Source organism: Vipera ursinii (genome assembly GCF_947247035.1).
Source record: "Vipera ursinii genome assembly, chromosome: 1".
In the NCBI taxonomy this organism is placed as follows: domain Eukaryota; kingdom Metazoa; phylum Chordata; class Lepidosauria; order Squamata; family Viperidae; genus Vipera; species Vipera ursinii.
Window position 1 is genome coordinate 118,454,736 of NC_139512.1, and position 17,705 is coordinate 118,472,440.

The 17,705-nt window shown below is 40.0% G+C and overlaps 2 protein-coding genes across 2 annotated transcripts in view; both read left to right on the plus strand.

Annotated features, from left to right (window-relative positions):
* Nucleotides 1-12,010, plus strand: part of RAB15 (RAB15, member RAS oncogene family) — a gene marked incomplete at its 5' end in the record, with an annotated part of 33,788 nt that extends 21,778 nt beyond the window's left edge. The window contains one exon of the mRNA XM_083366705.1: nt 11,854-12,010. The remainder of the gene's footprint in view (nt 1-11,853) is intronic.
* Nucleotides 6,262-12,968, plus strand: GPX2 (glutathione peroxidase 2; the record flags this gene model as incomplete). The annotated part of the gene is made up of 2 exons (XM_083366733.1): nt 6,262-6,483; nt 11,854-12,968. The coding sequence occupies 2 exons, from the start codon at nt 6,262-6,264 to the stop codon at nt 12,202-12,204; spliced, it is 573 nt and encodes a 190-aa protein (XP_083222859.1). The 3' UTR covers nt 12,205-12,968.
* Nucleotides 12,969-17,705: the final 4,737 nt, after the last annotated feature.

The window sequence follows — 17,705 nt, forward strand, 5'->3', positions numbered from 1 at the left end:
TTTCCTTTGAATGATTTCCCCACCATCTGCTGGAGCTCTGATCAAGGAACAGGTTCTGTGATCTGTACATCAGAACTTTTTTGTCATTTCTTGCTTTCAAGGTCTAACTTGTAAGAAGCTTGCTCTAAACCCATTTATGTCCTCTCTTTAGAATTTTCTCTGCAAGCTCCTGAAATTTAGTCTAGTACGTTTGGAGGGCGGGGAGACTTTTGCCATGTGCCACCTAACATGCTAAGTTACAACAGACTAAAACCAGCCCCTCTGCATGTTGCACCAGCATTGCCCTCTTGTCTTGGCATTTACTTGCTTGGCGGGGGGGAAGCCTAACACATTCAGTGGCATGCCTGGTACTCTATAATCCACCTGTTCCAGGGTAGCAGTTTCTTGTGTGCCAAAACCATGGAGCTGCTAAGATACCTCTCTTCTTATATATGTACTAGAAATGGACCTTAGCTGATATTCCACAAAGGGCAGGTGTTTACTGGAGGCTTTGGGTGATGTGGAATGATAGTTTGAGAGTCTTTCTTTACTTGGCCTTTAGCATATGACTAGCCAAAGCCTTTCGGTCCATTCCAAATGGATATTGTGGTAGTTCCTGCTAGATAAACTGTCCCTTTCTAACAAAAGCTATATTCCTTTGCTCTTTTCCTTCTTCTGTATATTGGAATTGACTGTCTTGCTCTAGCAAGGAAAGGGGGAAGCAGTATCAAGTAGGGAAAGACGGGAACAGTGAGAATGCCATAGCGTGGAAATAACGCTGGTTGACATGACGTAAGTCAAGAACAAGGAACCCGAGGTCTTCTAGGGGTTACTGAACAGGAGTTTTAAGCCTCCCTGTTTATGCCACCTGAGATTACTTGGACAGTTCAGTTCCTGGAGGGTCATAAATCCCCCTCTCCAATATCCCTGAAAAGTAGAGGGTCTTGGAGCTCTGAAAAAGCTCTTGCAAGTGTTATTTTCAAATAGCTAGTTTGACCTCTTTCTTTGGGTTGGATGGATTTGAACGGGTATCAAGCCATTACAATAAGTGGAAACTCTGATATTCTACCCAACGGTGCCTGTTACTGGCAGAAGGACTCTTGTGCTACAGATTGCTGAGGGAGGCTACAAGATTAATACTTGCTGCTTTCACAGGGGAACTACTTCTTGCCAGAACTAGTTTGATACTTGAGAAATTGTAGACACAGACATACACATAGCTATTAATTTATTGTAGCTGTATTAGGACCCAAAGTATGTTGTAAAGGTCAGGTTATATTTAATAGGGTCTGAGAACCTAGAATTCTGTCGTGGCAGAGGAAAAAGGAAAAGATCGAAGAAAATGGGACAGACTGAAGAAAAAGCATTTTTTAAAATTATTATTTTAATGTATCTTTTTCAAAGCCCAAACGTAACTGGGCTACTTCTTTGGAGCATTATTTGCTCTTAGTTGCTTTTGTCTATATAATGAGTTTGAAAAGTTAAATGAAGGCTGAAGGCCAGTTCATATGTGCTCACTGCCCAAGGCCTGATGACTATCCTTCCCCCGCCCAATTCTTTCCTGCCTTGATGGCGAACAAGGTTTATCCTTGGTGAGTACAATTGGCAGTTTTTAAAGACTGCTTCTAAATCTCTACTATGGAAAGGTTATGTGGGATGACGTGCCCAGTACAGTTTGAGATAGGAATTAAAGCAAAGCAAAAAACCAGATAGTGTCTACCTAGCTGGTTACTAAAAGATGTAAAGCAGTTCCCAGTTCTTTAAAACTTGCAGTTCATTAATTTCAAGAAGGCCTGCCTAAAATTACGAAGGAGAGCTATGTCACTGAAGGGATTGTGTAGCACTTCAAGTTGCCAAAGCTTTGAAGACCCAAGTTCTTCAAGCTCTCATGGAAATAAGAGCATTGGTCCTTGGGGAGATCCGTGGAATGGCCCCAGTAGCCTTTTCTGCCTGTTGCAATTTAGCAGCATGTTGATCTGCTTGCTCTATTTAGGAAGTGAGAGCATAGCTGCTGATGCTGCTATCAATGCACATAATTGACCCCACATTAAATTCTGTAAGTTCTGAAAGTGAGACGAGAGAAAGGAGCGCATGAAGCTTTTTGCCCATTGATGGAAGTAGGTGAGTTCTCATTACCTAAATTTCACCAATTTCACTCAACTGTTGGTGAAATTTCTAGTTTGCAACCCTGAGCAAACTAAGTTATGTTTTTAGCATCTGGACAGTTGTAGGTAACCAGGTGTCGCTTGATGGGAATACAAAGCCCATCAACCCTAGCCAGCCTGGTTTCCAATCCCTGGTTTGGAAAACTGCAATCTGAGTTGTTGACAACTTGTTGAAAGCAAACATATCCCACTCAATATGAATATTTGGGGGAGGGGGTTTAATTAGAATGAAAGTGGGTTTCAGGCCAGTACCTGGGAAGGGAAATGGGCTGGTTTCTGAAAAAGGTAATATATCCAGTATTCTGAGGCTCCTTCTGTCCTGCAAGTCATGGGCCATAGGAACTTTTCTGCCTGTAGCAGAAAGAGTTGCACATAATTTGTCATGGGATCCAGCCAAATGTACAACTTTCTGAATCCTCTGCTGTGTCTGCACTTTGTGAACTTGGCACTCTGACTGGGTTTCCTTGTATAACCTGTCATTGTAATTCATTACTTTAAACAACAAATTAACAAAACATTTACAAATAAAGATCCTTAAAGTAGTTGGTGGCTTTCGTATTTCCTTACAAGCAAATTAATCCAATACTTATATGATGAGAACTTCATTCAGAGCAGGTGTCTGTAATACTTTCTAGTTCAAGGGCTGCACTTCATCTTTCAGTTGTATGTGTTCCCTAATGTAGTGGGGAGAGCTGAACTAAACCTAATTCACTTACAAATATTTAATTAAATGTGTAGTGTGATTAGTCTTCTCATCTGTCTAGCAATTTCCCATTTCAAATGCATTTCTTAAAAACAAACCATCTTCTGGAGGCCACTAAGAATGGAATTTAGTTCTGGGAGTTCTGACTTGAAGCACAGGGAGATGAAGCTGCAAACCTTCCCTACTGTATTTTGGATAGTGATGCATAATACCATTTGGTTTTGTTTTTAATTCATACCACAAATGGGTTGTTTCACATAAGAGATGAACCAAAAGAAAACTCTGTTTGGAAGTGAGGAAGCCAGGTTCATGCATCAGTACAACTTAAACAATACAATGATCCTTGTTCAGGAGCCCATAAGGATTAGGTAAGGGTAAAGGTTCCCCCGCACATGCGTGCTAGTCATTTCCAACTCTAGGGGCCGGTGCTCATCTCCATTTCAAAGCCGAAGAGCCAGCGCTTGTCTGAGGACGTCTCCATGGTCATGTGGCCGGCATGACTAGACACCAAAGGCGCACGGAGCGCTGTTACCTTCCCACTGTAGTGGTCCCTATTTTTCTACTTGAATTTTTACGTGCTTTTGAACTGCTAGGTTGGCAGAAGCTGGGACGAGTAACAGGCGCTCACTCTGTTACGCGGCACTCGGGATTCAATCCGCTAAACTGCCGACCTTCTGATCGACAAGCTCAGCGTCCTAACCCACTGAGCCACTGCGTAAGGATTAAGCTAATGCTCAAATGTCTGAGCACCAAGGATTGAAAGTGTTTTGGATTAAGACACCTGTTTCCAGCACGGTTGTTTAAAAAGAATACATTGCAGAAAGAAATATGTTCTCCCCATTTAAACTACGCCTGCCAGAAGTTGAATGACTGAAATGAATGACATCCACCCTTGAATCATGTCAGTACTTCGCATTTTGTAAATGTAACTGTACAGTCTATACCAGGGGTCAGCAACCTGAAACAGTGAAAGAGCCACTCAGAACCAGTTCCCTCAGAAAAGGAAAAACTGGGAGCCGCAAAAAATGTGTGCACATGTGCATACATGCGTGCATGCGCAGAACAGGGTTTGACTGAAGAGTGAAGCCAAGGCGAGATATGCACCTACCCTGCATATTTGAATTGATTGGTTGAACTTTTTTAGTCCCACTTTTTTTTTTGACTGCACATGGCAGAGGACTGGGAGCCGCAGGAGACGGCTGAAAGAGCCACATGCGGCTCCGGAGCCATGGGTTGCAGACCTGTGGTCTATACAGTAGGAGATTTATTGCTACCTTGGAGGAGTCTCAGCCTTCTCTTAGTTAAAGTATGATCCGGAGTGATTCACAGAAGCTAGATATGTACAAGAAAAATGAGCGCCTGACCCTAGGAGAAGTGAAGGCTGCTGTTAAGGGTTATGACATTTATTTTGGTAGGAATTTTAAAATCTGGTTTATGGCTTAATAGTTTGGCAACGAGCAGGCCATTATGGTTTGCTATATGAACCATTACTGAAGCAAACACTTAGCACAATATGTGAACTCAACAACTGTTGTGGATGCAAGTGGTATTTGGGCAAAACGGCCCTTTGTCCTCATGTTCTCAGAATGCTTGTCTCTCGGCACTGGTGGAACTTGCATTAATACGAGTTTGCTTTCTTCCCTCTTTAGAAAATCATATCCAATTACTGGGCTCTGGTTACATGCCTTCCCTCTCCCTGCCTGAGCTCTCCGGGAATCTGATCCAATGGTTAATAATTCAGTGCATGTCCTTGTGCCAGGAAAAGCAGAAGGGTTCCCACTATCTGGCTAGAAAAGAGGATGTGTCATTTTTCTGTTCAGATGTGTTGCAATTCTCAGAACAGGGCAAGTCTCAGTCTTCAATTTAAGGAAGCTCACCATCCGTTTTCAGTTTATTGAAAATATATAAATAAGAACTGTACATGGAATATATATATATATATATATATATATATATATATATATATATATAAATCTTCTTTCCATAAGAAGATAACAACAGATGTAAACAAATATTTTAATCTTTTTCACTAAAACATTTTGTTTTTGAATGCAGAATGAACAGATATCTGTCATAAATGGTTTATTAAAGGTAAAGGTTCCTGCGCACATGCGTGCTAGTCATTTCCGACTCTAGGGGCCGGTGCTCATCTCCGTTTCAAAGCTGAAGAGCCAGCGTTTGTCCAAGGACGTCTCCGTGGTCATGTGGCCGGCATGACTAGACGCCAAAGGCGCACGGAACGCTGTTACCTTCCCACCGTAGTGGTCCCTATTTTTCTATTTGCATTTTTACGTGCTTTCGAACTGCTAGGTTGGCAGAAGCTGGAACGAGTAACAGGCGCTCACTCTGTTAACGTGGCACTCGGGATTCGACCCGCCAAACTGCCGTCCTTCTGATCGACAAGCTCAGCGTCCTAACCCACTGAGCCACCGCGTCCGTAACGAATGGTTTATAGCTGTATCCATATGGCTAGTAATTGTTGATGCCTATCAAGTGGCTGGATGGCCCTGCAGGAGATTGATTGGCTGTCCATATCAAGGACATGTTTTGTCATAAAGAAGCTGTTTTATTTTATTTTTATTTTTCCCTTTAAATAATTTCAGTCATATGGGACATGCAAGTTCTTTATTCCTACTTATGTAGGAAGGCCAAGAAAAATGAGACTATTATGAAACACTTCATAGATATTTTTCAGCAGTTTCTAATGGAGTGGTTCCTCAGAACAACCTCGAGAATGGCTCCCACATATATTCATAAAAAGAGATGTTCTCACTAAGAAATAATCTTGTTCCAGAATCTGCTTTCTTTGGCTACCCCTAAATGTCCAGCATTCTGGATTTCTATCAACCCAAGTCTACTCAGTGCCCTCAGAAGCAGTGCCTCTCACGCAACCATGCTTTTTTTTTTGTTTATAGTCTCAAATAGTATCTTCTAAGAATGTTGAACTCCAGGTTGCCACCTCTTGAGCCAAAGGTAGAAGAACTAGGATAAAAGTCCTAGCTGTCTATCCATACAGTAACTTATATGGCTTTAAAAAGGCAGCCCATTTTTTCTTGATTTCCACTTTTCTTCGGAAAACTTAAAAAGGAAAAAGTTGTTGCATCTCATGGACCCCATGGATCTGTTTTTGTTGTAAGCAGCATGAATTATTGAGGATTGTCCAAAGTATCACAATGGCTTAGATTGCAGTAGAACTGATATCACCCTGACCTGCTGCTTTGTTCCCAATCAGGAAAGAGCTAGATGAGTAACCAGGAGGGGCTCCACTCTCTGCAGACTATCCTATGAAGAAAGGCTGCTTGGGTGCAACCAAGCACATGAGTGTACAGAACAGCATTTGAAGCAGATAGCCGTTTCTGCAAGCATCTCACGTTGCTGTCCTTTTGGTGCATTTGGTCTACTTACTACACACTGATGACTCCCATAGCCAAATCTTTCTATGATCTCAATGCCACTGATCTCCAAGGGGAGAAAGTGGATTTCAACAATTTCAGGGGAAGAGTGGTTTTGATAGAGAACGTGGCTTCTTTCTGAACCACCACAGTGAGGGATTACACCCAGATGAATCAGCTGCAGAGCAAATACCCGCGAAGGCTGGTTGTCCTGGGTTTTCCTTGCAATCAGTTTGGTTATCAGGTAAGTCCCTTAATTCATGACTTAGTTCATGACTTTTTGTGACAGTAAGTGGCTTTTTCTTCTGCAACTACAAAATCCGTTTCTCTTCCATTGTGAAATCATTTTTCTTGAGTTCTTACGTTTTTAGAAACCAGGTTTTTTATCCTATACTCATTAATTGGGAGCTGGGAAAGGCAGAAACTATATACAATAAGGAGATGCGATAACACATGTATTCTATAATTGACATATTCATTTCCCCTTGCTGGGATTTTTCTCATCTGAAAGAGTCAGGTGGTAGACAGAGAATTATGTTTAATACGTTGTTAAAAGAGAGCAACAAGATGCTCTAGAATGCAATGCAAAGTTCATTAATCAAGCAGACAATGTGCTGCCTCTGCTATTTAGAAAAGAGTATGCTCTTTTACACAAATATGGGGTTTTCAAAACATTTTCCCTGTTTCTGAAAGGAGAGTTCTGCTAAGAGCAAAGAAAGTGCTATTTAAAATGTGTATTATTCAAATAAGATCAAATTATAATTTTGGTTAACCTTACTCCTCTGAATATCACTCTTGAACCAAATAATCTCAGGCAACCTTTTCCAATTTTGTGTCCATGAAATGTGGTTGATTTCAATTCCCATGTTGGGTTGAACTTAAGGGAATCTGGCACTGTGGGGGATTTGCTGTTATAAGGAAAAGGATAGACAGAGAATACATGGATAAACATGGGCAATTTGAATAATGAGAAGTTAAAGAATTATTAGACATTTGATCATTAAGGGAATAAGAGAAAAAAGGAAATTAATTTGTATCAATAAGAAATCCTACTCTTGAAGCTATTCTCATTTCCACCAAACTCATATATCAATTTGATGCTGTGTTTTATCCCTTAAACTTCTCGCCTTTCTCTTTTCTTCTTTTGGATCGTACCAATTCCATCTAACCACAACTTTCTTGGCCTTCCCGTTTTTCTTAACCCATTCACTTTTCCTTCTTGCATTAGTTTTGCAACTCAGTCCTTATTTATTCTCTTTAAATGACTAAACCATGTTAAAATCTTTCATGTTGGTCGTGTACTTTTGTATTCAATTCTCATTAATTAATCACCCTCTCTGTTGCGTTTTAACGCAAACAATCTATTCCACCTCATTTAACTTTTATGCTTGTTCTGGCATTCCTAATTTTCATTTCCATATAATAAAGTAGGCAAAAGCATAGTCTTCTTTCAACATTAATCACAATAGACCAAAGCTACCAATACCTTTCTAGCAGCATTTATAGATGTTAAAGTTTCTCCATTTCCCTAGCTTTAGTATATGGTCTATCAATGATACACCTACTGCCTGTAGTTTTTCACTGCGTATATATAGTTTGCAACCATTCACTCTTTTCTCTCTCAAACATAATTATCCTTTTTATGAGGCGTTAATTTTCCAATTAATTCTCCTTGTATTAATCTATCTAGTATTCACTGCAAATCATTAAAGTTCTAAACCAGCAATGCAGCATTATCTGCATCCAAAAGTACAGATATAGGTAATCCCCACTTAACTATTTATTATTTGTTCATCTACTACTTGGAAGTTATGACAATGCTGACAACTCTTCCACTGCTGAGCAGGTGTACCTGGCTGAGTGCCAGCCCTTCTCCATTCCACACAAGGCCTCCCTGTCAATGTGTAAGAAGTAGGCAGCAGTGGTGGAGCACAAGGTGGTCAAAAGGGTAGAGGTGGGGGAGGGGGTAGTTGAAGCAGAGACATATGCAGTAGGGCAAGGGGCGCATGTGGTCTTTGCCTAGTGACAGTACAGTCCTTGCCTGATGATCGCAACCAGTACTACCAGAACGTTAAGTGGTGCACTCATGTGATTTTTTTTCACCTGACTACTTTGGTCAGTGACAGAAATTTTGGCCCCTACTGGGGTTGTCAAGCAAGGGCTATCTATATATTCCTATCCCATAATGTCACCAGCATTTCTTATGTACTTGTCACAATGCCAATTGTCCATAAATACATTAAAGAATCAAGGGTTTTCACATATCCTTGTCTGTTCAGTGTTGAACCATTGTCTAATCATTCCGTTCTCACACACGCATTACTTTTACCACATGCTATTCTTGTTGCATTCAACTGCATACATATGCAAAATATTCCATAGTTCCTGCCTATTCACTTTATCCTATACAGGTAATCCTGGATTTACAATCCCAGTTGGGTCGAGGATTTCTGTTGCTAGGCAAGGGGGTTGTTAATAAAGTTGCACCCGATTTTACAACTATTTTAGTCACGGTCCTTAAGCGAATCACTGCAGTTGTTAAGTGAAACACCTAATAGGTGGTTGGTTAACTGAATCCAGCATTCCCCAGTTGACTTTACTTGTTGAAGTGGCCGGGAAGGTCCAAAATGAGGATCAAATGACCCAGGATACTGCAACTGTGGTAAATGCAAGGCATTATCAAGCACCTGAATTTTGATCATGTGACCATGGGGATGCTGCGATAGTTGTAAGTAATTTATTTCAGTGCCACTGTAACTTCAAAACTGTTGCATTAAACGGTTGGTTTAACAAGTGATCGTAAGTTAAGGACTACCTGCATAAGTGAATGAACATGTAAACATTACTCAGTGATCTCCCTAAGAACAAACAGCTGATTTGCATACACTCCTTCAGGTGTAAAGGCATATTGAGCAGTCTCTTGCTCAACTCACATAACTTCAAAAAGTTTCAGGACGTCTCTGAAAATCTCAACAAGCACAGCAGTGTTTTTAATACATTACAGTGGTTAACTGATAAGATACATGTCATACGTCTCACATGTAACCTGCATCAATATTATCGACGCATCTTTGCCTCCCTTTTTCCTACTGTTCCCTGCTTTGCCCCTAAGTAAATCCCACATCAATTTAACCAATCTGTGCATCTGATGAAGTGAGCCACTTTTCACGAAAGCACGTGCCTTTTAACAATGAGTTAGTCTGAAAAGATGCAACCAGCCTCTCATGACGTTGGCTATGTAAATAGATTTCACAATTCGGGGGAAATTGTGGAGGTTACACAAGCAAGAAAAAATTGATGCAATGTAGCTTCTTTCATTCCTCCAGCATCTTTTCCTTTTCTCTGGCTTATTGCTTTCAAAAGGTTCAGAATCCCTCTTGCCCAAAATTGTAGGCATGCACAAGAAGCCTAACAAACCCCAAAGTTTAAAAGATACATAATTAATAATCAATAACTTAATAAAGCTTCATATCATGAACTGAGTACTAATAATTTTATGCCAGGTAAGGTATAAAATTTCAGAAGGATTTGCAATTGACAAAAAAAATTGCCATCGGAGACTTCTTAGAATAACAGTAAATATCTGGATCATTTCCAATTGCTTAATAAAACCAAAATACTGTTTATTTTAAGCATATACAGTACATATTGCAAGGCCTCCCTGGCTATGAAGATAAAATCAGGTAATGAAAACAACAAACTACAACTCTTTAGATTAGACCAGGGGTCTTCAAACTTGGCCCTTGTATGACTTGTGGACTTCAACTCCCAGAATTCCTCAGCCAGGCATAAAAGTCTACAGGTCATAAAACGGCCAAGTTTGAAGACCCCTGGATTACACGAAAATCAATTTGGGAATTTGAACCTAGCAGGAAAAAAAACTTCTCTGTATAAATATCTCTATTGCCAGTCACAACAAATCCTCTGAAAAATTTGTTCTTGCTTATTTCTTTCTGTTGGGATAAAGTTTGCTCCTTTGTTGCAAGCATAATGGCTGGGGAATTCTGGGAGTTGAAATACACCAATTTTAAAGTTGTCCATTAGCATAGGATGTTTGCAGGGTAGGTCAAAAAAGTCAAGATGGTGGCTACCATCTGTTTTTTTTATGTGCGCCCTCATCTCTTTTTTCTTTTTAACCATACATTGTGGACATCTATGCTCACAAGAGAAAATCTGAAATAAAAGCCAGCTGGATGACTTTGGGCCAGTCACTCTCTTTCAGCCCAACTCACTCACATGGTTGTTGTTGTGGGGAAAATAGGAGGAGGATGGTGCATTGGACATGTTTGCCGCCTTGAATTATTTCTAAAAAAATAATAAAAGTGGGATACAAATGAATAAATAAATAAAAACAGTGTTTCTCAGTGTTGGCAAATCCTTCCCACAGTGGTTTGCAGTAGAAGCCCCTGCCCTTTCTAAGAATCTGTGGCCTATATACTATAAATGCATTCTTCCCCCATTTCCAGTTGTGAGCGTTCATGAATAGTGCAATAATTACAATGTGCTGAATGAAAAGATTTGTTTCAAACACCATTTTCTCAATTTAGTTCCTTCGTGGCATTGTACCTTCCCTTTCTACTGAGAGCTCAAGGCAGAATGCCTGGCGAGAAAGGAGATACCATTACCCATTTTATTCCCAGAACTGCCCAGGAAGTAGGTTGAGAATTAGGGACTGCTCCATTGACCAAGATCCATGGCTGAGCTGAGTCTCGAATCTGGGAATCTGAGTCTTTAACTATATTATCCTATAGTACATCTTTTTTGTGTACTTATCCTCTACCTTGAGTGTTTGGGATTACTTATCCCCGTGTCCAGGGGTAGGCAACCTTGGCTCTTTTATGACTCGTGGACTTCAACTCCCAGAATTCCTGAGCCAGCATGGCTCATGAATTCTGGGAGTTGAAGTCCACGAGTCATAAAAGAGCCAAGATTGCCTACCCCTGCCCATGTCTAATTTTAAGAAGCTTCTTCTAGAACAGACATGTCAAACACAAGGCCCGGGGGCCAGATCCGGCCCACGAAGTAGTTTCATGTGGCCCGCAAAGCCATCCTGGAAACAGTGAGGGAACGGCCCCCACTGCCTTGGCCCTGGCTCAGAGACCCTCCTTCTGCCAGAGACCCTCAGATCTGTCCCACTCCTGCCCCGGCCCCCACAGGCACCCTTGATGCAAATGATGTAGAGCTGGCCATGCCCACCCAGTAGGCCATAAGCACTTTAGCTACACCCACCCAGTAGGCCACGCCCACCCTGGCCATACCCACCCGGCCCCCTGAGGGCAACTGCAATGCTGATGCGGCCCTCAATGAAATTGAGTTTGACACCCCTGTTCTAGAATGTTGTGCATCTCATCTTTCCTTGCCCTTGTTGGAAAGAATTTTGACACAGTTCATCACTTTTTCTTCCCTGACCTGATCTCAGGATATTCCACCTCAGTTGTTTCACTTCTTTCCCAGCGGTTACCTGAAGGACCCCAGGGCAAGAAACTTGTATCTGAGGATAGAATCAGTATAAAATACACTCTACACTGATGCCCTCAAGCAAGGGAGAGGCCAACTTTGTCCCCTGTGCAGGAAGTTTTAGTTTTCATCCTGCTTTCTACTTCCTCCCAAACAGGAGAACTGCACAAATGAAGAGATCCTCCATAGCTTGAAACATGTGAGGCCCGGATCTGGGTTTGAACCCAATTTTACTCTTTGCCGGAAGTGTGAGGTGAATGGCAACAACACCCACCCTGTCTTTGCCTACCTGAAGGATAAACTCCCTTACCCAGATGATGATCCTTCCTGCTTCATGTTGGAGCCAAAGTTCATCCTGTGGAGCCCTGTGCATCGCTACGACATTTCCTGGAACTTTGAGAAGTTCCTGGTGGGACCTGAAGGAGAACCTTTCAAGCGCTACAGCTCCAAGTTCCTCACTAGCGGTATTGAGCCTGATCTGCAACGCCTCCTGAAGCTTGCCAAATAAGTAAAAAAAAGCGGAATCCCCAACATAATATAAGTAGCCTTTACGTAGGTCCCCGTAATCAGAATTTTATTTCTTTCTGTCTCCTGGTGGAATCACTCAAAGAAAGAGCCATGCACAATTCTCTCTCTCTCTCTACCACTCCCCTCTTTTTCTGAGCGTTTGAGGTCCTTCATCCTGACAGAGGCAACATCAGACTTCTACTGAATGACAGTCTCCTTTAAAAGCTTCAAGGAGGAGGCTTGAAAAGTGTAAAAGTATTGATTCCTTGGCTCTCTCATTTGCTGAGTACTGTTTGTTTCACAAGTCAAATAAATGAATTGGAAGAACTTTCTGCTCTGTTTATTTTTAAACGAAGCGGCCATTAATAGCACCCACACTGAAAAACCTTTTTTTTAAATTACATCTCTCATTCCGAGGTTTGCCTTCAGATATCCAAATTTCTTAAGAGCTGCAGGAAATAATAGATGGAAGAGGGTTTAACCTACTGATGGAGGCATTCTTCCAAAGGTTTTCTGTTTTTGTTTTTTGTTTATCTTATAATACTGTAAGCTGCCACAGATCAGGCTCAACTGGCTCAATCTACTATGATCCCAATTGGGACAAGAATTTCCATTGGTAAGCAAAGCAGTGGTTCAGTAAGTCTGCCCAATTTTACAACCATTTTTGCATGGTTGTTGAGAGAATTACTGCGGTTGTTATGTGAATCACATGGTTGTTAAACAAATTCAGCTTTCCCATTGGGTTTCCTTGTCGGAAGCTGGCTGAGAACATCGCAAATGGCAATTACATTACTCCATTATACTGCAGCCATCATAAATACATACCAGCTGCCAAGCTTGTAAGCCGCCCTGAGTCTTCGGAGAAGGGCGGGATATAAATGGAATTAAATAAATAAATAAATAAATGCCCAAATTTTGATCATGTGATCATGAGGACGCTGCAAAAGTCATGTGTGAGGAATAATGACTGACAGAGCCACTATTTTTAGTGCTGTTGTAACTTTGAACAGTCACTAAAGAACAGTTGTAAGTCAGGGACTACTTATAGATTGTTCTTAGCCTGTTGCCAAGATCCTCTCAAGCTCAGCTCCAGGAATTACAAAAAGAAAAATGGTCTGGATTTATAAGGGCTGTAAATTTCTGCCCAAATCCTAGAAATACAAAACACTAAGCAAATCCTGAATATCCAAGAGACGGTAGCAGACTTTCTAGTCAAGCAAGCACTAATAAGAAACTCTCTTTTAAAATAATGAATCCAAGTTTATAGTTCATTTATTTATTTTAAAATTTGTATACCACCAAATCTCTGAACTATAAGGAACCTGCATTAAAAAACAACAAAATAGCACAATAATAGAAGAGTTTAAGTGGAAAATGGGAAGAACAGGGAAGACATTAAATTCAGTGGGGTATATCCAGCAATGCCTTGTAACAGACATATTACATGCTTAAACAACATCTTTGATTTCAGACTATCTGCAGAGTTAATGGCAAAGAGGATGCTTTCAAAGACAGTCTCTCCTGATTAAAATTCATTACAAGGGACTGTTCTTTTTCTCTCCATTCTAAGTAATTGATCAGAGGTTGTATTTAAAGTAAAGGAAAAACTAGCTTCTCTAGTAGAGTGTAGTTTGAGCCAATCAAACAACATATTCAACCCTCTCTGATATCAGCAATCTAGCTAAACATATCAAAAATTATCTTCTAGCTTCCTCCACTTTTGTCAATAACACTATGATAAGGACACAAGCCAGTTTTTATCACTGTCTTCAGGCAAACATATTCTAGGAAATAGAAGAAGCACACACTGCAAGATGGTTCCAAGACACAAGATCTGCACGATATTCTCTTTTAGTACCTGCCAAGGACTAGCTTCATTTTTTTATACTCCTGACTTTTCACAAAAAGGCCAGGTTAAACTGTAAAAAAAAGGGAGGAAAGCATCGTTTCAAGGTAATTTAAAGTCTAACCAGAAGAAGTCCCGCTAAATTCAATTAACTTACTCCTACGTAATTGAGCATGGAATTTCAGTCTTAATGTGCCATAAATATAATTTCATCCACTTCATTGGTCTTTTTAATGCATTGCATAAAAGGTATTATCCCCAAAATCAGTTATAAAAAATCTCCAATAAGGATGAGATAATGAATATATACTATTGAGAAACAGGGCTAATGTTACGAACACTCTAAAATTGAATAATGAGTCATAGGTTTTCCAATCATTTAGAAAAGAAAATAAGTATAGTGCAAATGATGGAGAAATTGTTTTGAACAAAACTTTTAAGCTCTACAAAAATATTAATTGCAAGGCTCCAATAGGGCATCTGGCTTTTCAAATATTATTTTACTGAATTTATCTGAAGATTAGCAAATATTTAAGTAGAACAATAGGAAGTATTTTTCTTAAGATTCCAGGTAAAAATTCAACCCTGGAAAACTATGGAAAGAAAACCAAATTCCACTGAAATTCTCTCATTTGTATCTCTTCTTGAATGTGCTTTCTAGCACATTTATAATGTTCCTGTAAAAATTATACTTTTACTGTATATAAAGCTCTCATGCTCCAGAACATGAGAGATTTTGGATAGTGATAAGCACTCTTATTTTAAGATTATATAATAAAATATATTTATATTATAAAATATATTTGTGTAATCACTAAGTCAACATCAACTTGATGGCATGTAATCAATGAACAATCAATAAAACAATTTTATTTAATAAAAATTACCATTTAAATGCCACAAAATTTAACAAAAACCTCTTTCCAAACAGTTTTGAATAGCAAATATCTCTGTATAACATATCTCAGAATTGCTTATAAATAAATGTTGTTTGAAGTGCCTACAATTCACATATTATTTGGTGAAAGTGAATTTTATTTTCTAGATTTGATGGAAGGGCCAGCCTAAAAATTAAAAGATAACAGATAAATTCATGGTTAGCTTTCTTCCTTCAATATATAATGATATGTAGCAGTTCCCAAATACAAATTTTCTTTAAAACAGTTTATAATCATAATAGTAAAGTTGGAAGGGACCTTGGAGGTCATCTAGTCCAACCCCCTGCTCAGGCAGGAAACCCTATACTATTTCAGACAAATGGCTGTATCATCACAAAGGACTAATTGACCAGTTAGTAAAAAAGACAAAACTTATAGGAACTTATAAAAAATATTTTAGAGGCTAAACATTCATTATCAATATAAAGGCCAAGATCTCCATAATTTCTAATCTTCTTCACTAACACACCTGGAGAGCATCATATTGTAAAATCTATCTTAGAATTGAACAGATAACTGATAGGCAGCCACCCTCCACAGAAGAAAGGGGTTGTTGCTAGAATACAAGCAATCCAGTTTCATTCTTGACCGAAGTAAATCAGGGTCAATCTATAAGGACCAGAAGCTCATAATTCAAAGAATGTTGTAGATAACTGGGTTTATAGGATTAATACTGCCTATTTGCTTAACTCTTAATCTGACAGGTTCTGGAAATGCTAAAAAAATAGCTCTACACCTTCAAAATCTATCTTCCTATTGGTTAAGCTTAAGGGAATATGTACACTTGGATTACTTCTGCTATTTCCATTCATACCCCTTTTTGACTGTTCATATTACGCTTTTTGGATAAATCAGGGATTCCTAAACTTTTTGCAGTCACATCTTCCTTCCTTTACAGTAGTACAATCTTCATGTACCTCCCCTACAAACGTCATAGTTTGGAAAACCCTGGTCTAAACCATTATCGCCATCTATATATAAAAGATAAACAGTTTGCTGTATAAACATCCAGAGGCACGCACATTCATGTAAGCATTCACAAATCTTCACCATTTAATCAAAACATTATTTAACAGAAGACCCATATTTAACTGAGGATGGAGTTTTCTTGGATGGAGAAACTGCGAAATGGGACAACTCACCACAGCCAACTCACTACAGGACTACTTGCCACTGCCAACTTGCCATGAGACAACTCGTCATGGGACAATTTAAAAATTCAATTATTTAAAATAAATAAAAATATATTTCAATTTTTATCATTCACATTTCATTCTTTCCCTTCTTTTGTATCCTTTCTTTAATTATACTATACCATCATTTCTCTGTTATTAGTGTAATTCTTGTCTCACAATGATTTGTCCTGCGGCACGTTAGCTGTGCAAGTTGGCTGTGGTGAGTTGGCTGCAGCGAATTCTTATAGGCCCGATCCCAAATTTGGATTTGAGAAAAGCTGTGCAGATTTTATAAATCTTCAGGCAGATGCAATGTCTGCAGTTATTGTCCTCTCACCATCTAACCTATGGATGCTGCAGCACACTCTGCTGGTGGCGTTCTATCCAATAAGCACGCAAAGACATACCCTGCGTGTAAAATACTTGAACAGACCGAGCATTCCTCAGGCTGGCAGGTAAACAGGGCACCCCACAAAATGATGGGAATTGCTATACAAATGGAAAGAGCATGTGTTCTGATACTTTTTTCTCCCCTTAAGGCATTCCAAATGAAAAACAGGAACTACATTAGAAGCATTCTTTGGCAAATTTCTTTTGCAAGTAGTCCTCAACTTACGACAACAATTGAAACCATAATTCCCATTCCTGAGCAGGTGGTTAAACAACTCGTACCCGATTTTATGAACTTTTTTTGCCACAGTTGTTTAGCAAATAACTGCAGTTAAGTGAATCATGTAGTTGTTAAGCAAATCCAGTTTCCCATCATTGATTTTGCTTGTCGGAAGCCAGCTGGGAAGGTTGCAAATGGGGATCCTGCGACCCCCGAGATGCTGCAACTGTTGTTAAAACGTGCTGGTTGTAAAGAGCCTGAATTTTGATTAGGTGACTGGGCAGATGCTTGCACGGTCATAAGTGTGAGAATCAGTTGTAAGTCACTTTTTTCAGGGCCACTGTAACTTTGAACAGACGCTAAACAAATGGTTGTAAATTGAGGACTATCTCTATAGAGATTTCCAACTTAATTCAACCGATCCCTGACTCTTTAACCAGAATCGGATGTGTTCTTCCATGGTGGTGGTGTATATTAATATGTCGTCCAGGTAGATGAGCACCCCACGGTAAAGGTGTTCATGCAGCACCTCGTTGATGAGTTGCATAAATACCATGGGGGGCCCCTGCAACCCAAACGGCATTACCCTGAACTGGTAGCTACAAAGCGGGCAGTTGAAGGCCATCTTCCACTCATCCCCTCGCTTGATACGGACCCTGTAATGCGCCTCCCGTAAGTCCAGCTTGGTGAACACCTTTCCCTTTGCCAAATGGGCTAACAGGTCTTTCATTAGCGGTAGGGGGTACGTGTTCTCCACACAAATCCTGTTGATTCCGGGGAAGTCTACACACAACCGCAAGGAGCAGTCTTTATTCTTGAACAGAACGGGAGCTGCAATCCGCGATTGGGCTGGCTGGACAAAGCCCCTCACTAGATTCTGGTCAATATATCGATGCACGTCCTCCATCTCCCTGGGCGTCATCGCATACATCC